At 51.9% G+C, this 16,649-nt stretch overlaps 1 protein-coding gene across 1 annotated transcript in view; it reads right to left on the bottom strand.

The window, feature by feature from the left end:
• Positions 1 to 16,649, bottom strand: part of arhgap46b (Rho GTPase activating protein 46b) — a 43,856-nt gene that overhangs the window by 16,036 nt on the left and 11,171 nt on the right. Inside the window, exon 2 of the mRNA XM_049016165.1 lies at positions 9,608 to 10,015. Within this exon, the coding sequence (XP_048872122.1) occupies positions 9,608 to 10,015 (408 nt within the window). The remainder of the gene's footprint in view (positions 1 to 9,607; positions 10,016 to 16,649) is intronic.

Below are 16,649 nucleotides of genomic sequence, written 5' to 3'. Positions count from 1 at the left end.
TTTCTCAGCAGCACAAACAGGAAATACCAGTGTTCACATCACAGTGTGGCAGGGGACGTCTTAACGGCAGAGAGCTTTACACCGGGGAAACACAAACACGCAGCACATGAGCGTCCCTCTATAGTTGAACCCAGTGCGAGACATCTTCATGGTTTCTCTCCATTTATTTTTACAGTTATAACCCAAATCCCAACAATGATGACCTTAATGTAATGTATACATGCCCACACGCGCACGCGGGGAGCCGACAGTTACAGGCCTCAGTAGATCCCCCATAACACCTGAACCCTGACCACTTCATTTAGAGACGCTGCTGTTGATCTGGAGATAACGGCATGTCAGTGTAGGGCTGCACGTCTAGCAGGACAGGCAGTGCTGCAGTCAGCTAACAGCAGAATTCCAATAGGGCAGTGTTTCCTAATCTGGTCCTCAAGGACCCCGGGGCTGGTCCACGTTTTTGCCCTCTCCGAGCTACCGACTGGCAAACACTGCTGTAGAGGACTGCCAGATATTTACAGCACTTCCTCCTTGGATCCATGATTCAATTTCCATGCCCCATAACCACCAAAACACACACAGACACACATCTCAGCAACCTTTACTTAACTTAAGCCCTGTAAGGTATCCTTAACTTGATGTCTGGGGAGAGCTTCACAAACAAAAACTTACAGACTACATCAACTTCAGCTCCAGTGGAAGAGTCTTTCTCACACGGAAGAGCCCTGTGTCACTTTTATACAAATGGGAAGAACCACAACCACTTCTGCGGGGGAGGGCACCTGTTTGCTGTGAATTCACGCCCAGAGAGGAAGGCGCCACTCTGGGCACTGGGTTATTTCTGCACTGGGAGCTTCCAGTGGAAGAAGCTTCACTTCCTTGGTGGTGGGATGGGGGTGAGTTTCCACTAAAAGTGGAAGGCTCAAGTAATGGCGGGCGAAAACAGGAGGACCGAGCCGGATTCCTGACCTGTTGTCTAAGCTGTTCGCTATCCTGTTCATGCCAACCTTTATGTAAACCACTATGGCAGGTGTCCGGCAGCTAAGGGGCCACAAAGAAGCCTTCTGATTGGCTGTGGTATTCGGGTATGGGAGATGGTTCCAGCTGGCCATTGGTGTATTTATATTACCACCCTCCAATAAGCACCCCTCTCGGTCTACATGGTCTGTTGTCAACATTCAAAAAGAAACACGAGAAAATATTTTGCCAGAGTAAACTACGGAGAATTAAACAGCACATGAACATCACACTTCCAGTGCTCATACATGGATCTCATTTCAGAGGAATAACAGGGCAGATAACACAGAAAACAATGAACGATTTTAACGGTTCTAACAGAAGACCGGAGGTGAGCGTTTGGGTCGAGAAAGTAAAAATCCAGACCAAGATTTAGTTTCAACCACCCAGTTGAGTACTCTGTGGCTCTGACTCTTCATATTCAACTGGTTAACTGAAACAAAATCTTTGTCTGGATTTATATTTTCTGGACCAGAACTATCCACCTCTGCAGAAGACTCAGCTGAAAGTCTTCCGTCAAGCTAAGAAAGCAGTGGCTTTGAAATGATGGCTGTGAATGTGATTTGACTGAAACGGCACAGACGTGGGCAGACCAGTTGCATTACCACCCTGTGCACTGATGGGGCGGCACAAAAAGCTGCATGGGGATGCGTCTGTAATCAGCGCAGGCGGAATGTCTGCCAGGTAATTTGTGTTTAGACCACAGCTGGGGGGCACCTCCCTTCCTGGCTGAGGAGTAACACCACCCAGCCAGGCCACAGGACCATGCGTGCGCGGGTAGGTAGGAATGGCGCGTGCGATATCTGTCGCCAATCGGTTTTCAGCCCATCCATAAAAATAAAGGCAAAATAAACCCAATGAGATCTTACGCCCAGGGATTCTGGCTTGTAAAAAGTACCCTGCCTGCAGGGGGCACTACAGGCCACACCTGCAGAAGGCTCAGCTTGGGCTTCTTGGTCAGAGACAGCTGAGAGCAGATTGGCCACGGTATTGTGTTCCAGGAAGACCTATGAGCACTGCCAGGAACAGCAGCAAATGCTGGCTTTTCGCTTCCCTTTTTATTTTTAAAAACATATTTAATGTCACACTGGCGAGCTAACAGGTGGGAAGCCCCAAGGTCTTAAAGCCCTCTCTGTTCCGCCTCATTCAACTAGTCACGCAAGCTCACACTCAGCGGTTTCTCCCACAAAAGTCAGAGCGAGCGGCAGCCATCCGATGGTATGAGGCGACGTCAGGAGCCACAGGGAACCCGGAGGACAGACAGAGAGGCAGACGGGAACACGGGGGCCCTACAGGGGCCCCTACTGTTTTCTTTGTGCTTAGAGTATCTGTGCGCTTGCCCCCACAGGGGACAAACTCACCAGGAAATCGTCTAGGGAGGGAAAAGGAAAAACATGAAGGGGAAAATGTGAAACCAGAAAGAAAAACAAAAATAAATAAATAAATAAATAAATAAAGGTTAGCGAATCATCATTTACTGTAATAACTACAGATATTCATGCTTGGACATGTTTCAATGGAGGTCTGATTTTACACTGTTCTGATTTTTCAGTGTAGATCTCCTCTCCCTCCCCGCTTGCCCCAGGGTGACCACGTGGCGTCCCAGCAGGGAAAACCCCGTAAAGCCACCCCCCCCACATGGCAGGCAGCTCCACCCCCGGCGCACCAGTGAACCCCAAAGCCCACTCTCTGCTGTCTATATATAGTATGAACGGTGCTGCCGCCTCAGAGATATGCAGCCCTACTCATTTGTGGCTCTCTTAGAGGGACGTGGAAAAAAACCAGTGGGGTGGGGGGGGGGGGGGGCTGGGGGCAGTGGATCACATGCTCAGCGGCTGCTTTGTCCCCAGGCTGGAAGCTCCTTTTCCCTTGACTTAATCCTATTTGGCTGGATGAAGCGGAGGATGAAGTGCCCCCCCCCCCCCCCCTCGACGACACCGCTGCACCGTGACCAAGTGCATCGTGGGAAAATTCACAACGCCGCACTCATAAAGCACCCATTCTGTTTCGGGCTTCCACACCTGTGCTTCTCTGAGTGGGCTGTCCCGCTACAACATAACGGCAAGGTCTGCAAGAGTACCTCACCATCACCGACCTCCTTCACTACTGCACCATCAGGACATCGGTAAACACACGCTGCTCTGCTCACAGCCTGAGAGGTGAACCCCATCTCACTGGGCAGACAAAGAAAATGGACAGAATAGCAGGCACACGACTGCACCCCGCAGGGGGAGACGGGGCAGTACATGGGAGTAAGCAGGAGGTGCTACCGCACCCAGCACAGAGGCACCCACACCCTGGCCGGTGGTCATGCTGTTACTGAGCGGGGCCAAATGGCACAGGTTGATGGAATGCAGGGGAAACAGGTGTTTGGAACTCTGCTCTGTGCCTCTACTTAGTTAGGGTGTGTGAGAGAGGCAGATCTATAGTGAGAGAGAGGGCAGATAAAGGGATCTGTCATGGGAAAGCCAAGCTCGGAATTCAGAGACTCTGCAATGATGTGTTTTTTTCATAGGCCCTGGGGATAGGCTGTTTGAAGAGAAAACGCACACAGACATTGCAGCGATGAATTCAGCTAGTCTCCCTGAACTGTCACAGAACCCAGGAGACAACATCACACTTTGGCACACAAGAGGGGCCCACATGAGTTAGTGTAACTTCAGAGTCTCAGATCATGTGACCTATTCAGCAGTCACAGTGTGTGCCATGTGACCTATGCAGCAATCACACTGCGTAGGACAGTACAGACGCTCCTCTACTTATGAACTTTCAACTTACGAACATTCAGACATACGAACGAAGAGGACTGTAAGTCCAAACTGTGTTCATTGGGCTCCCGTTTCCTGTCCGCAACATCAATTTCTTTTCCTACGCGCCAATTCCGCCCAGTACGACTTCTGGCCGCTACTCCCGCCGCACAGCAGTGTAGCGTGCGAACTCCTGGCATGTGACCAATCAAAGAAGACAATGAGAGGTTGTAACTAACGGGATCAAATCAGGGAAGGGCCACATGACGAGCAGGGAGCTTAGAGTGTATTTTCACTTATAAATATTTCTATTTTCTGAAATGCATATGACTCTGAAAGCATTGACAAAAATCTCCATTTTTGGGGGGTGGAAAATGCCAGGGTATTGAGGATGCAAAAATGGAGACTAATGTCTATGTATTTAAATGGAAAAGTAACCGTGTGGACGTAGTCTCACAAATGATATCACACACACACACATGCAACGGCACACAGGTATGTGATGATATCTTTGTGGGGACTCTTTTGGCATTTTTACTTTTTTGACTGCGTTCACAGATCTTTGTGGGGACCTGAAAACGTGTCCCCACAATGTCAAAAAAAACAGGTTTTTATTACATTGTGGTGGATATTTGGTCCTCACAAAGTAATATAAACCTAATCCACACACACACACACACACACACACACACACACACACACACACACACACACACACACACACACACACACACACACACACACACACACACACACACACACACACACACACAAGATGACTCCTGCATTTTGTATTTGATAGGTCTGGTGCAAACTACCATGATCTGTCTCTAAGTGCCATTATCAGAGAAGCAAACCGTGCTGATGGGACGAAAATAATTAAGTTAAGATCTTCAGAAACCTTGAGAATTCAATTTGGACAAAGAAAGGACAAACCAAGTTAGCAGTCAGGGAGTTTCAATTTGTTCCAGGCAGAGAAGGCATGAAATCGCAGACCAAAGGGCTTCCCAGGGCTTCCCCGTGTCTGAGCAGCACCTCAGGGAGACAGACAGCAAGGCTGCTGAACACATCAGAGCTCTGTTATACAGCCACATCTGGCTGAAATGGAGCATGCTGATAGACATGCCAGCCAGTCTAAGGACGCCTCTCAGAGACGCATGATGTATTGGTCGATGTTCCTTAAAAATCAGGACATCGGCGTCGGTCTCACGTGTCAATCTTGGACAGTATAGTTGGCTGATATTTAAACTTCATCTAGAGCCAAAGTTAGCAGCAAAAGACATATTTTCTAAAGAACTATAGACATAACTACCAAAATAATGGAGAAGATCGCACTGGATGATCAGTCGTTTTCTGTAGGGGATGATGAGGGATTTCGGTGGTTCATTCGCCAAATGGAACTTAGCTACAGTCTCCCAAGTCGACGCTGCTTCACTGACTTATCACTGCCTACATTATATATGTGGTCGCTACAAACGTTCAAGAGATCTTAAGAAGTAACGTCACCAACATCAGTTTCACTAGATCTGTGGAGTTCCGAGGTTAACTGGCTAACAGCAATATTAGAGAAAAATCCACTGTGCTTCGGCCAAAATTTCCACATTGGTCTGTGCGTAAGAATGTACCGCACTGCCCATCAGGGATGGTCAAATGCCTGCTGAAAGACCCCAAAGGGTCATGCAGCGAGTGGCAATGCAGCAGCACAAAACCAGCCAGTGTAGCAGGATATGGTGGGGAGTGTGGGAGCTATGGGCACCGTGGCGTCATGCTCCCCCTCCCATAACAGGCTTACCTCAGGGGCTCCAGCCCAGAACAGGCACAAACTCTACGCTTTGGCACCAGCACTGTACATGGGTCGACGGCATTAGCCAAGCTGCAGAGGATGCTGGGACAGGGGCAAGCAGGACTGCGATGGGCGTGACATCATAATATCGCTTGAAAGAGGAAACTACACCCCCAGTGGTGAACAGCGCTCTGGCTGTGCCCTGGTGCCTCCAGCTCCTGGCAGCAGCCACCGTGCCCCCTCTGCCTGACCCATCCCACCCCTCCCAGGCCACCTGCACCCATATGCGGCTCAACACAGTACTGTGCCAGCAGAGCCGGGGGGGGGGGGGGTGTTGTCACAACCCTGTGCGTTATCTGCTACTCTACATCCTGCGAGACCCCAGCTACCCCGAAGCAAAGTCCTCCTCTCACTGTCTCCCCCGTGTTTCTGAAAACTAACCCCCTTGCCCCAGACTGTTCCAAGTTCATCAAAGCATCAGGAGAAATTTGCTGCTTTTAACTGCAACGGGCTGCAGCTGTGCTGGTCCCATCTGAGCATGAACGAGGCCGCTGAGTCACACTTAAGATGCCGGCGTCTGACTCACACGGAAGACAGCAATGCAAAAACTCATCATCCATTCCTGCCGCAGCACTAAATGCTTTTGGCGTCACTTGCAATGAGAAGATGCAGAATCGCAATTTTTCCAAATGCACTTTTTGGTGGGCCTGTTTCACATTCTCTTGACAGTTTCGAGGATGCATCAGCTGAATGTCGTAAAGCCTGAGAATGACATACTGACCCCCATCCCCACCTGCCTCCTGGGGGCAAACAAACTCATTTCACACAAACTTCCTGCCACTCTGGTTTAATGTACATTAACCCACCATTACTGCACAGGACTACATGCACAAACAAGTGTGCAGGTGCTGAACGTGCCCCATGCAGGGAAGCCAGCAAAGCAACAAAAGGCGCAGCATTTGGGGCAGGGGACCAGCATGATGACCCATATGTCACTCTCTCACATGCAGAGCCACAAGGCAGACGAAAACCAATATTAACAAACGTTAAGACCCACCCAGACGACCCCTCCCTACCCCCATCCCGGGGGGGGGGGGTTGGCAGGCTGTGCTGAAGCCACCATCATAAAGGGAGAGTATGAAGGTACCTCCCCTTCCCTGAGCTACACGCTTCCCATGTGCTGCCTGAGCAAAAGAGAGCTTTGGAGGACAATGGGGACCAAGGGGCACGTTAACAAGGGTGCAAGTCTGATCTCAGCACTGGGAGAGACCAAGCCAGCCCTGGACCTCCTGCCGTCCAATCACACATGGTGCACCCAAAATATTGGCAGGGACATGCCGCTACCGTCCATCCCCAACACTACGGCCCTGCATGTCTGATCTTGGAGTGGCTGAGCTTTCCAAGGCCAGAATCGCCACCCCCCCCCCCACCAAGGGTCAGATTTCTGCTCTAAAGGACGTTTGGCAGACACAGCTTTCTGGGGCTGCAGTTCACTGCGAGGGCCACTAACTCAGCTTACGAGGGGCAACTCACCAGCACATCCAAAAAACACACAAAGAGGCACTAAGCCCATCCCAGCCATTTAAGGGTTTCATTAAGTCCAGGTAGGATAACTACCTCTGGTCCATCATATTAGGACAACTGGCGGCAAAACGGCTCATAATTCAGTATTTTAGGCAGATTAGCGATACGCAATAATTTCTATCAAGTGTGTGAAATGTTTCGTTTTAAATTAAAACACATGCGACATACAGCCATGATTCCTTGCCGTTTGCCTCCATCAATTTCCGCGTGAGACTCTGAATGGTTTGATTTTAGCTGTGAATTCTGGGATTCTGTGCAATGTCATCACCGAAGCTCTCGCTCTTTAATAGAGCTCTAATTTTAACACCCGATAAAAGTCGATAAAAGATATCAATACACCATAAACAATCGATAAATCACCCAGCCCTACTGCGCTTAAGAGAAAAGGTAAAAAGATAAAGAGCCGCTGATCGTGTCCTTACACTGTCAAAAAGGATAATGGCATCATTGCTAAAAAGATATAAACCAACAAACAAATAAAAACATCAAATGTCCAAAAAACAAAAACAAAATCACTGTCTGCTGTTATTACATTTAACTGCACTCACTGAACTGGAAAAAAGGCTGAAATGATCTCTGAGGAGGCTCCAGTGTGCAGAAAAAGCCTCACTGAATTTCCAGCTGCATTGTGACCTTCCATTTGGGCCCGGATCAGATGTCATGGAGCAGAGGGACGATTATGTGAGCAAACAGAAGTGTGTTTACCAAAGGAGTTCTCAGTTTTATGACTCAAGAAAGGACAAATTTCCTGTCGACGCGATAGCAGTGCGCCAACACGTAATAAATGTGAGGAAGGAAACCAGAATTTAAAGGGAGCGCGCTGGAAGCCACTGGTTTTCACTTAATTTGAATATTAAATGTTACTAATAATGGCCGCTTTGGAAAGCTATTACTAAAAATGCTGTGCTTGTCTTCCTCTTAAAGCCACTGCTCAGCCAGTTAGCTGCCGGGTACTACAGGCGTGGCCTAATGGAGACGGCCTTCATTGGTGTGGCCGCGGTGAGCAGGAGGAGCCTGCGGAACACAGGAAAAAGGTGCGGGCAGCGCAGTCAGTGCAGGCAATGACAGTCAGTGCAGGCCTAGTTTCTGCCTAGTGGAACTGCCCAGGGGCTGGGGTGAGGGAGGGGCCAGATGGGGGTCAGATTCGTGATTTAGTGAGAGGATCAGTGACCCACAACTTTACTCCAGGTGCTTTACATGACACCCATCTGCACATGCATGCACACTCACTATTACAATGGCTAATCAAGATATCAGGACCAGCATGGAACCCCTCAGTGTAATCTGCATGAATGAGTACTGGTTGAGTACCAAGCACTGAAGGCTGAGTACTGAATGAGTACTGAATGCCGGGGGAGTTCTGGCAGGGCTTCTCTCGAGGTATTTCCACTATGACCCTGCTTGGGCGGGGCGGGCTGGAGAACCTGGTTTAAACGTTTCCAGCTAATGGTTTATTTTAGAGGCTGACGGAAGGCTCCGTGCTCCCGTTACATCCTTCAGCAAGGTGCGGTGTGGAGGACTGGGGCCCAGCCTCAGCTGCTGGCCATTTAAGGGAAGAGCGGGACCAGATGCAGGTCGATCAGAGCAAACCGAGAGAGGAGGCCCAGCCACGTCTGCTCTCATTTACCGTGCACCAAACCCCCCCATCACAGAGCAGAAGGGGCTCCTCTGAACGGCATAACTGTATGGGTCAGCAGACTGAGCACACACGCAGCCCCCCCACCACCCTGCTGCATGGTGTTTAAGGCCGTTCCTACAGGACGCGCTGAGCAGCTCGGTCTCCCCCATGCTCTTGCACGCTGCGGCCCCCACCAAAGTCAGGGCGCCTCGGCATGTTCAGCAGCGAAGGAAACTAGAAACTGCTGCTTGAAATTTCCCAGAATCCCGTTTCCTAAGAGCATCCAGGCGGGGCAGTAAGGCGACTGTAACTGTCAAATATTTTTTTTTTCCAGAAAAACTGCTTTCCATGCCAAAAGCACTGCGGGAGCTGAGAAAAACTGGATAGGACAGGAAAAAAAAGTCCGCTGGAGAAAAGCTCACATAAGCGAAGCCTCCCCAACCCCAAGGAGTTTTCGTGCACTCAGTCTGTCAGTGAGTAAACTCATCCGTCCAGCAACCAGCCTGGTTTAACAGGACTGACGTGCCGCTTGAGGGCAGACCCAAGGGGAGTGTTCCAGACAGCGCCGATCACAAAGCCCTTCTCCACGACCTCGCCATACCATTACGGCCCGATTCCCCTAATGGGACAGACCTTCTCAGTCACACATGGGGTGACCTACAAAGCATTTTTTAAGGACTGTCACTGCGGGTAATACTGCCCACTTTTTAGCAAGCTATTCTGCTGGCACAGCAACTCATCTGTGGAGCGAAATATCCGATCAGGGCGCAATCTGAGCATGCCGCCGCAACGAGACATCAGCAGGACTTAGGTGAAGAAAGCTCACGGGGGGGGGGGGGGCTGGGATGGGGAGTTCCTCACCTGCAGGCTTCCTTCCTGCTGTCCAGGCTGTCGGTGCGGTTCGTACCACCAGCCACCTCCTCGCCGCCATCTGGGTCCTGTGGCGGGCTTGCCGGGCTGGCCCCGGGCAGGGGGGTGCGTCGGCCCCGGTGGCCCCTGACCTCGGATTCGGAGCTGCGCTTGATGGCCTGCAGCTGCGCCAGGGGCACGATGTCGCAGTTGTGCGGCCGGTGCCACACCGTCTGCTGGCTGGCCGAGTTGTAGTAGTAGAAGCGGTTGTTGTTGCTGTCAAAGAGCTCCCACCACTGGCTGCCGTCGGACTGGCGCACGGCCACGTCAGGGGGGGGCTCCCAGCCGCACTCCCCCGTCGCCAGGTTCACGTACATGCGCTCGCGTGTCCGTGGCTCAAGGATCTCCACCCAGTCAGAGCTGCAAGGGCATAAGGGGGGGGGGGGGACTGTCAGCCAGACCCTGGAGATACGGCACACGCAACCCTAGCACACTGCGACCACAACCAGTTAATTATTGACTTTCCACTGGAATTGTGACTCCTGCTACCCCTTTATGCCAAACCCATCCCTCATCCATCACTGATCGTGGTCAGAGCTGTGGGCGGAGAAGCGGCTCAGGGACCCTGGATGGGATGGCTGTCTTTGGCAATCTGAGAAGGTCAAACCATCAATGAGAACTTGGGAAAAATCCAGAAATACTCCAGTCAAAACAACCCCAGTCATAAATAAAATCCAGAAAGGGTGACTAAACGATCCATGTCAGCTGGCGGGCAACCGACTGAGGATTTGTAAAAAAAAAAATAGGTCTATATTTAAATGTAGGTTGAAAACTGAAGAGTGCGACTGGGTCGATGCTCCCCCCCCCCAATCATGTGCACCACTGGAGTGGAAAGCCGACGTCAAGGTGAAAAGAACGACAAGTCGTGCGGACTTGTCACAGCCGAGAGTCACGTACGGGGAGAATGCTCATAATCACTCATTGAGAGCATTTCCAAAAACAGTCATGATCATTCAAAAAACGATGCAGTTCTATGAAGTGGAACCCCCAAGGTGCTGGCGGGGGAGGGGGGGCGCGGAGCAGACAGTATTGCTATGAAGATTACAGAAAGGCAAGGAAAGACAAAACAGACATTGCTCCCTGCATTCACTTATTTCCCTCTGTGAGAGTTTGACTGTGTGAGGGGGAAGGAGTGGGGGGGGGGGCACTTCTTCACAGGGCTGATCGGCAGTAATGTGTCAGCTTGTTGGAGGGGGAGGGGGACGGGAGAGCGGAGGGTTGCTGGGCTAATCGCTCCTTGAGGAGACAAAACAAAGAATATACCACAAGGGCCAAAAGCCCTCTTCCCTCTGTCCTGAGAAGCCTGGAGTAGCAGGAAAGAAGTTACAAGCCAAACTCAGAGACACAAAAGGAGAAGCTTTTTTCTGGGGGCAAAAGTGTGAGGCATGAGGGCGGCCGTGTGGCAGAGATGTACACATGTGCCGGGCCATGCTCCTGTCAGGAAAGGGTGGAGGAAAGGGGGGCTGTGGGGACTGTGGAAAGTCACACACACATACACACATTCCTCAGGGATGTTCACACAGCGATAACAGCAAGGCCACGTCAGGATAGACCCTGACCTGACCCTACAAAGACCCGGCTGACGGTGCCTGGCCTGCTGGCTGGAGTTGCCCTCAACCGTGACTTTTTACTCAGGCACACAGAGCAGCCACTGTCACCCCCACCCCCGCCTAATCCCTGCCCCGAACAGCAGCACACAGGTGGCAAGAAAGGGATGTGGGACATGTCAGGACATGTCAGAAGACACGCCGGGCCGGGTGAGCGAGCGAGACACACAGGGTGAACTGGCCCCAGGCAGCAGGAAGATCTGCTCTGAAAACACAAAAAAGATCCACAAAAATTAACCCCTGGCTGACAGAGGCCTGATGTCCCAACCTTGGCCCAGCATACAGAGGGGGTCTGAGCGGAGGAGCAGGACCAGCTGGGAAACACCTGCACTGTAGGGTCATAGACCCACTGGTGTTCAGGTAGCGCATACAGATCCAAACACTCTGCACCCCAGCTATCCTGCAGGGGACAAAGAGAGCACCATTAAGAAGGGGGGGGGGGCTGTGTGAACTGGCCAAGATCAGGAAGAGTATTCATCTAATTATAGGTTTAATTTTAACTCCCGGGCCTGGAGGCGAAAGAGGATAATGAAAAATAACCACACATGGTGGTTTACCGAGCCGCCTGGCCGGGTCACTACGTTTAGGGGGCAATGTGTCACTGACACCACAGTGGAACACAGATTCTCTGTGGTTGACATTTACTTGCACACCTGCAAGCAGGTCCCACAAAATACAAGGGGGGGGGGGTGACTCACAGGGGCTGGTGACTTTCCAGCGGTTAAATCCAAGTGGCCCTGCTGCTGTAGGGACCAGATGGTGCAACACAAGGTCAGGTTCAGTCACACAGTCTGGGAGCTCATTCTGCATGCCAGTAGAGACTGTCAGACAGGGCCTGGCCGTCACGGGCCGTCTGTGAGAGAGGGCTTCACTATCACGGGCCGTCTGTGAGAGAGGGCTTCACTATCACGGGCCGTCTGTGAGAGAGGGCTTCACTATCACGGGCCGTCTGTGAGAGAGGGCCTGGCCGTCATGTGCCGTCTGTGAGAGAGGGCTTCACTATCACGGGCCGTCTGTGAGAGAGGGCTTCACTATCACGGGCCATTTGTGAGAGAGGGCCTGGCCGTCACGTGCCGTCTGTGAGAGAGGGCTTCACCATCACGGGCCGTCTGTGAGAGAGGGCTTCACTATCACGGGCCGTCTGTGAGAGAGGGCTTCACTATCACGGGCCGTCTGTGAGAGAGGGCTTCACTATCACGGGCCGTCTGTGAGAGAGGGCTTCACTATCACGGGCCATTTGTGAGAGAGGGCCTGGCCGTCACGGGCCGTCTGTGAGAGAGGGCTTCACTATCACGGGCCGTCTGTGAGAGAGGGCTTCACTATCATGGGCCGTCTGTGAGAGAGGGCTTCACTATCACGGGCCGTCTGTGAGAGAGGGCCTGGCCGTCACGGGCCGTCTGTGAGAGAGGGCCTGGCCGTCACGGGCCGTCTGTGAGAGAGGGCCTGGCCGTCACGGGCCGTCTGTGAGAGAGGGCCTCGCCGTCACGGGCCGTCTGTGAGAGAGGGCCTCGCTACCATGGGCCGTCTGTGAGAGAGGGCCTCGCTACCATGGGCCGTCTGTGAGAGAGGGCCTCGCTACCATGGGCCGTCTGTGAGAGAGGGCCTCGCTACCATGGGCCGTCTGTGAAAGGGGGCCTCGCTACCATGGGATGTCTGTGAGAGAGGGCCTTGCTACCATGGGATATCTGTGAGAGAGGGCCTTGTTACCATGGGCTGTCTGTGAGAGAGGGCCTTGCTACCATGGGATGTCTGTGATAGAGGGCCTTGCTGCCATGGGCCGTCTGTGAGAGAGGGCCTCACTCTTGTAACTGATTTAATTTCCATGGACCATCTGGGTGAGAGACCCTTATGACTGTGGACCATCTGTGAGAGAGGACTGTCTGTGAGTGAGGGCTTCACCATTATGGACCGTCGGTGAGAGAGGCCATTTGTTACAGAGGGTCTTGTTACCACGGACCATTGATGAGAGAAGGCCTCGTCACAGTGGGCCATCAATGAGAGAGGCCCCAGTCAGTGAAAGAAGGCCTCGTCACCGCAAGTTGCCTGTGGGCCGTCTGTGAAAGAGGGCTTTGTCTGTGAGAGAGAGCCTTGCGAGCACAGACTGTCTGTGAAAGACCCCATCTATGACAGAGAGCCTTGCTACCATGGGGCATCACTGAATCATGGCGGATACAGCTGTGGAGAGAGATGCCGTAATGACACGTCAAATCTCTCTCTCGTATACACACATGCGTGCACGAACACACCAGGGCAGGCGGGACATGTTGTACAGATGAAAGTGTGAAACATCCGGCACAAACTCAGAACATGAGGGAAAAGATGTACGGGATACGTGGTACAAAGTCTATACAAACACACAGGTAAAAACAAAGCATTTCTCTCTGCCAAAACATCTGAGAGCAAGAGTAGGAGGCAGGTTTACAGAGTAATGAGCGTCACGCCTATTACCTCCCAGCCTCTCTGCCTTGACAGGACAAGAGCCCCCTCCGTATATACAAACACAGCACTCATACTGTCAGGGAGTTCTGAGGGGGGAAGGGGACTGTGAAAGCGACTTCTGAAAACAATTTCAACAACCCCCGCTCCACCCCCACTGGAGCGCCAGGGGCAAAAGAGGCATGTTCGGACGTGGTTTTCCACAGAAACGTGGAGCTAGACGACACCATGTTCAAACAGATGGCGTGTTTTGCTCGCAGCACCTCTGACTTCGCCAAGAGTTTTGGAAGCTTAACCAATCCAATAAACCCTCATATTAAGCAAACAGACTCATTTTACGAGCACGTTTGCCGATTTCACACCCGCCAAGGTTCCCACTGCGCCGGGGGGAGCAAACGAAACTAATCAGCCTCAGAGCCACTGTGCCGCAGCAGGGATTTCACTGCAGATGCTGAGAATGACCCCCCCCACTACCCTAGCAAATCAAAAAAGCCCTACGACTGCGCCCTGGCAGCCCCCTAAGAGGGCCAATCCGTATGCAAGATAGACGGCGGGATGTGAAGGCGACAGCCATGCCAGAGCCGAGGTGGGAAAGTCGCATAAGGCCTGCATTTCGGGAGTCAGGCTGCATTTCGGGAGTCAGGCTGCATTTCGGGAGTCAGGCTGCATTTCGGGAGTCAGGCTGCATTCAGACACTCTGCTCCACATTAAAGCACCAGGCGGGCTGTTGGTGGGCCACTCCTTAAAATTACACGTTTTGCCTCCCAAGGGATTTATTTTTTTCTTTTTAAAAAAAGCGTTTTCACAATTAGCCTTGAAGAAAGAGGCAGCCGCTCTTGCGCATGGAGTTAACACGTTTAGACAAGGAGTCATTTTTGTCTTGGTCTGCAAGCTCTGCCACACTGATGCACCAAAAATGAGGCCTCCCCTCCGGACCTACCGGCTGCTGCTTTCTGTCCGGATGGCCGGACAGGAGATTTTCCCCCTGAGTGCCACAGAAGCTCCTCAGCGTTTAGGGGAGATCTTCTCTGGCTGACAGCAGTGGAGCATCGGGCATCAACCGAAGACACGGTGGCATTAGCCTGAATCCCATTCCTGTTCTCACTGGATGTTCATATTCAAAACCTGCAGGGATCTCAGCCCTGCACCGTTCACCAGGAGGCTGTACATATGACTGGTAAAGTGTAGGTGTCCCAGGAGGACAGGACGAGGGTCAGAGTCCAGTTTGACACAAAGCATTGGCTGAGGGGAGCAGATGCAGCAGCAGGGCCGCAGCTCGGCAAACACGCTCTAGTAAAAGGCTCTTAGCCTTTTAGCCTTCAGCGCATGGCTGTTAACCAGCCTCACGGTTTTTTATTACAGACATCAACATGCTTTCAGATGAGCAATCATACCATGGAGGCCACACCCTTAGCCACAATTTTATCCCGACCTCATCGGAGGCAAAGTAAACAGGAAAGCCTCTCCACTCCCTTCCACACACATAAGCTGTTAAACCTGGGAGTCTTAGCCTGCCTTTCTACAATACATATATAAATAAAACGCATACACATAGCCGCCCACAACCCTGGCACTCTGCCTTGGACTCCTGCAGAAGTCCATACTTGAACACTGCCGGTAGTCAGCCGACGTCAGACATTTACGGTCTACAGCGCATCTATACGCCTTCCCAGAACCACTGATGCAGAAGATATTACTGACGAGAGCTGAAATAATCACATTAAATAGGCATCGAGACAGCAGCAGGAATAGCGGGGCCTCCTAATTCCCGCTTACCAGGAATTACGTTACGTCTAATGGTGCAGGCAGCACGGATCAGCCCCTTTTCCCCGGGAGTTTTCCATACAAAAGGCTTGACCTGCCACACAACTATCACCTGATCCGTTTGTATCTCCTCTTACCCTGACAGCACCGTCCAAGCAGAACAAGGGCAAGTGACAAAGGAGCCACGCGTCAAGGACAAGCAGGAAGGCCTGCCTATGTCCCCCCCTCCCCCCATCTGTGTGGAGAAGAGCGGACTTCCTGTCAGGCCCTCAAGGTTCACACCTGACCAAGACGAAAACGTAATGTCAAACTATGACAGAGTGATGGAAACTAAGGGGGGGTTTTACAAGGAAGCTAGGGAGGAGGGGTGTACAAGAAAGGTTCCACACTCCGCTGTGGTTATGAGACAGGACACAAACAGGGGTTCTAGCAAACAGGCACAGGCATCTGAGAGATTGCCTGCGCACTGCAGCTGGGGCCCCCAGCAGAGAGACAGCGAAGGAAAATAGCTGCCTTTAGGTTTAATGTGAGCCTCAAATTAACAGGATGGAGGAAAAAAGTGGCTGGGGAGGCACCGGGAGCTCAGAAAAAGAGCTGTTTGGGAACGAAGGCGGGCGATGGGGGTCAGGAGGCCTGCCCTTCTGTCCTGGGATCCACAGATAATTCGTCCACCTGAGACTTATGTCTAGTATTCTTCAAACGCAATGACTACAACCAATTGGGGGGTGGGTGTAGCTCAAAACTAGATAGCTGGGGATTCTCCTGTAGAAGAAGGGGACTCAACTTCCCCACAGGGGGTGCTCCTGAGCCGGCATTCCACCTATTAATAACCTAATCTCTGCTGTAATAGGACACCCAGCACTGGGCACACCTTCATAAGGCAGGAATTCATGCTGCATCATGGAGCAGAACGAAGTGGTGGTGGGGGGGCTTATAGTCTGCTCCCCCCCCCGAAATTAAAAACAAAATGGGTTGAGACTCATTGGGCATGATTCCATTCGGTGGCGTTGGGGGGGGCAACAGGTCCCCTGCTGTGCCTCAGCCCTTTTGGCTCCAGGTCGAGCTGTTTTTGCAGCAGGATACCAGAGGACACATAAATAACGCAGAAGACAAAGAAGGAGAAACACGCGTCCCCCCCACCCCCGAGTCATGCTAAGGCCAAGTGACACACAGCCAAGTAACCAGGA

Source organism: Brienomyrus brachyistius, chromosome 6 (assembly GCF_023856365.1).
Source record: "Brienomyrus brachyistius isolate T26 chromosome 6, BBRACH_0.4, whole genome shotgun sequence".
Classification (NCBI taxonomy): Eukaryota; Metazoa; Chordata; class Actinopteri; order Osteoglossiformes; family Mormyridae; genus Brienomyrus; species Brienomyrus brachyistius.
The sequence above is the reverse complement of the archived record's forward strand: the minus strand, read 5'-3'. Positions and strand labels throughout refer to the sequence as shown.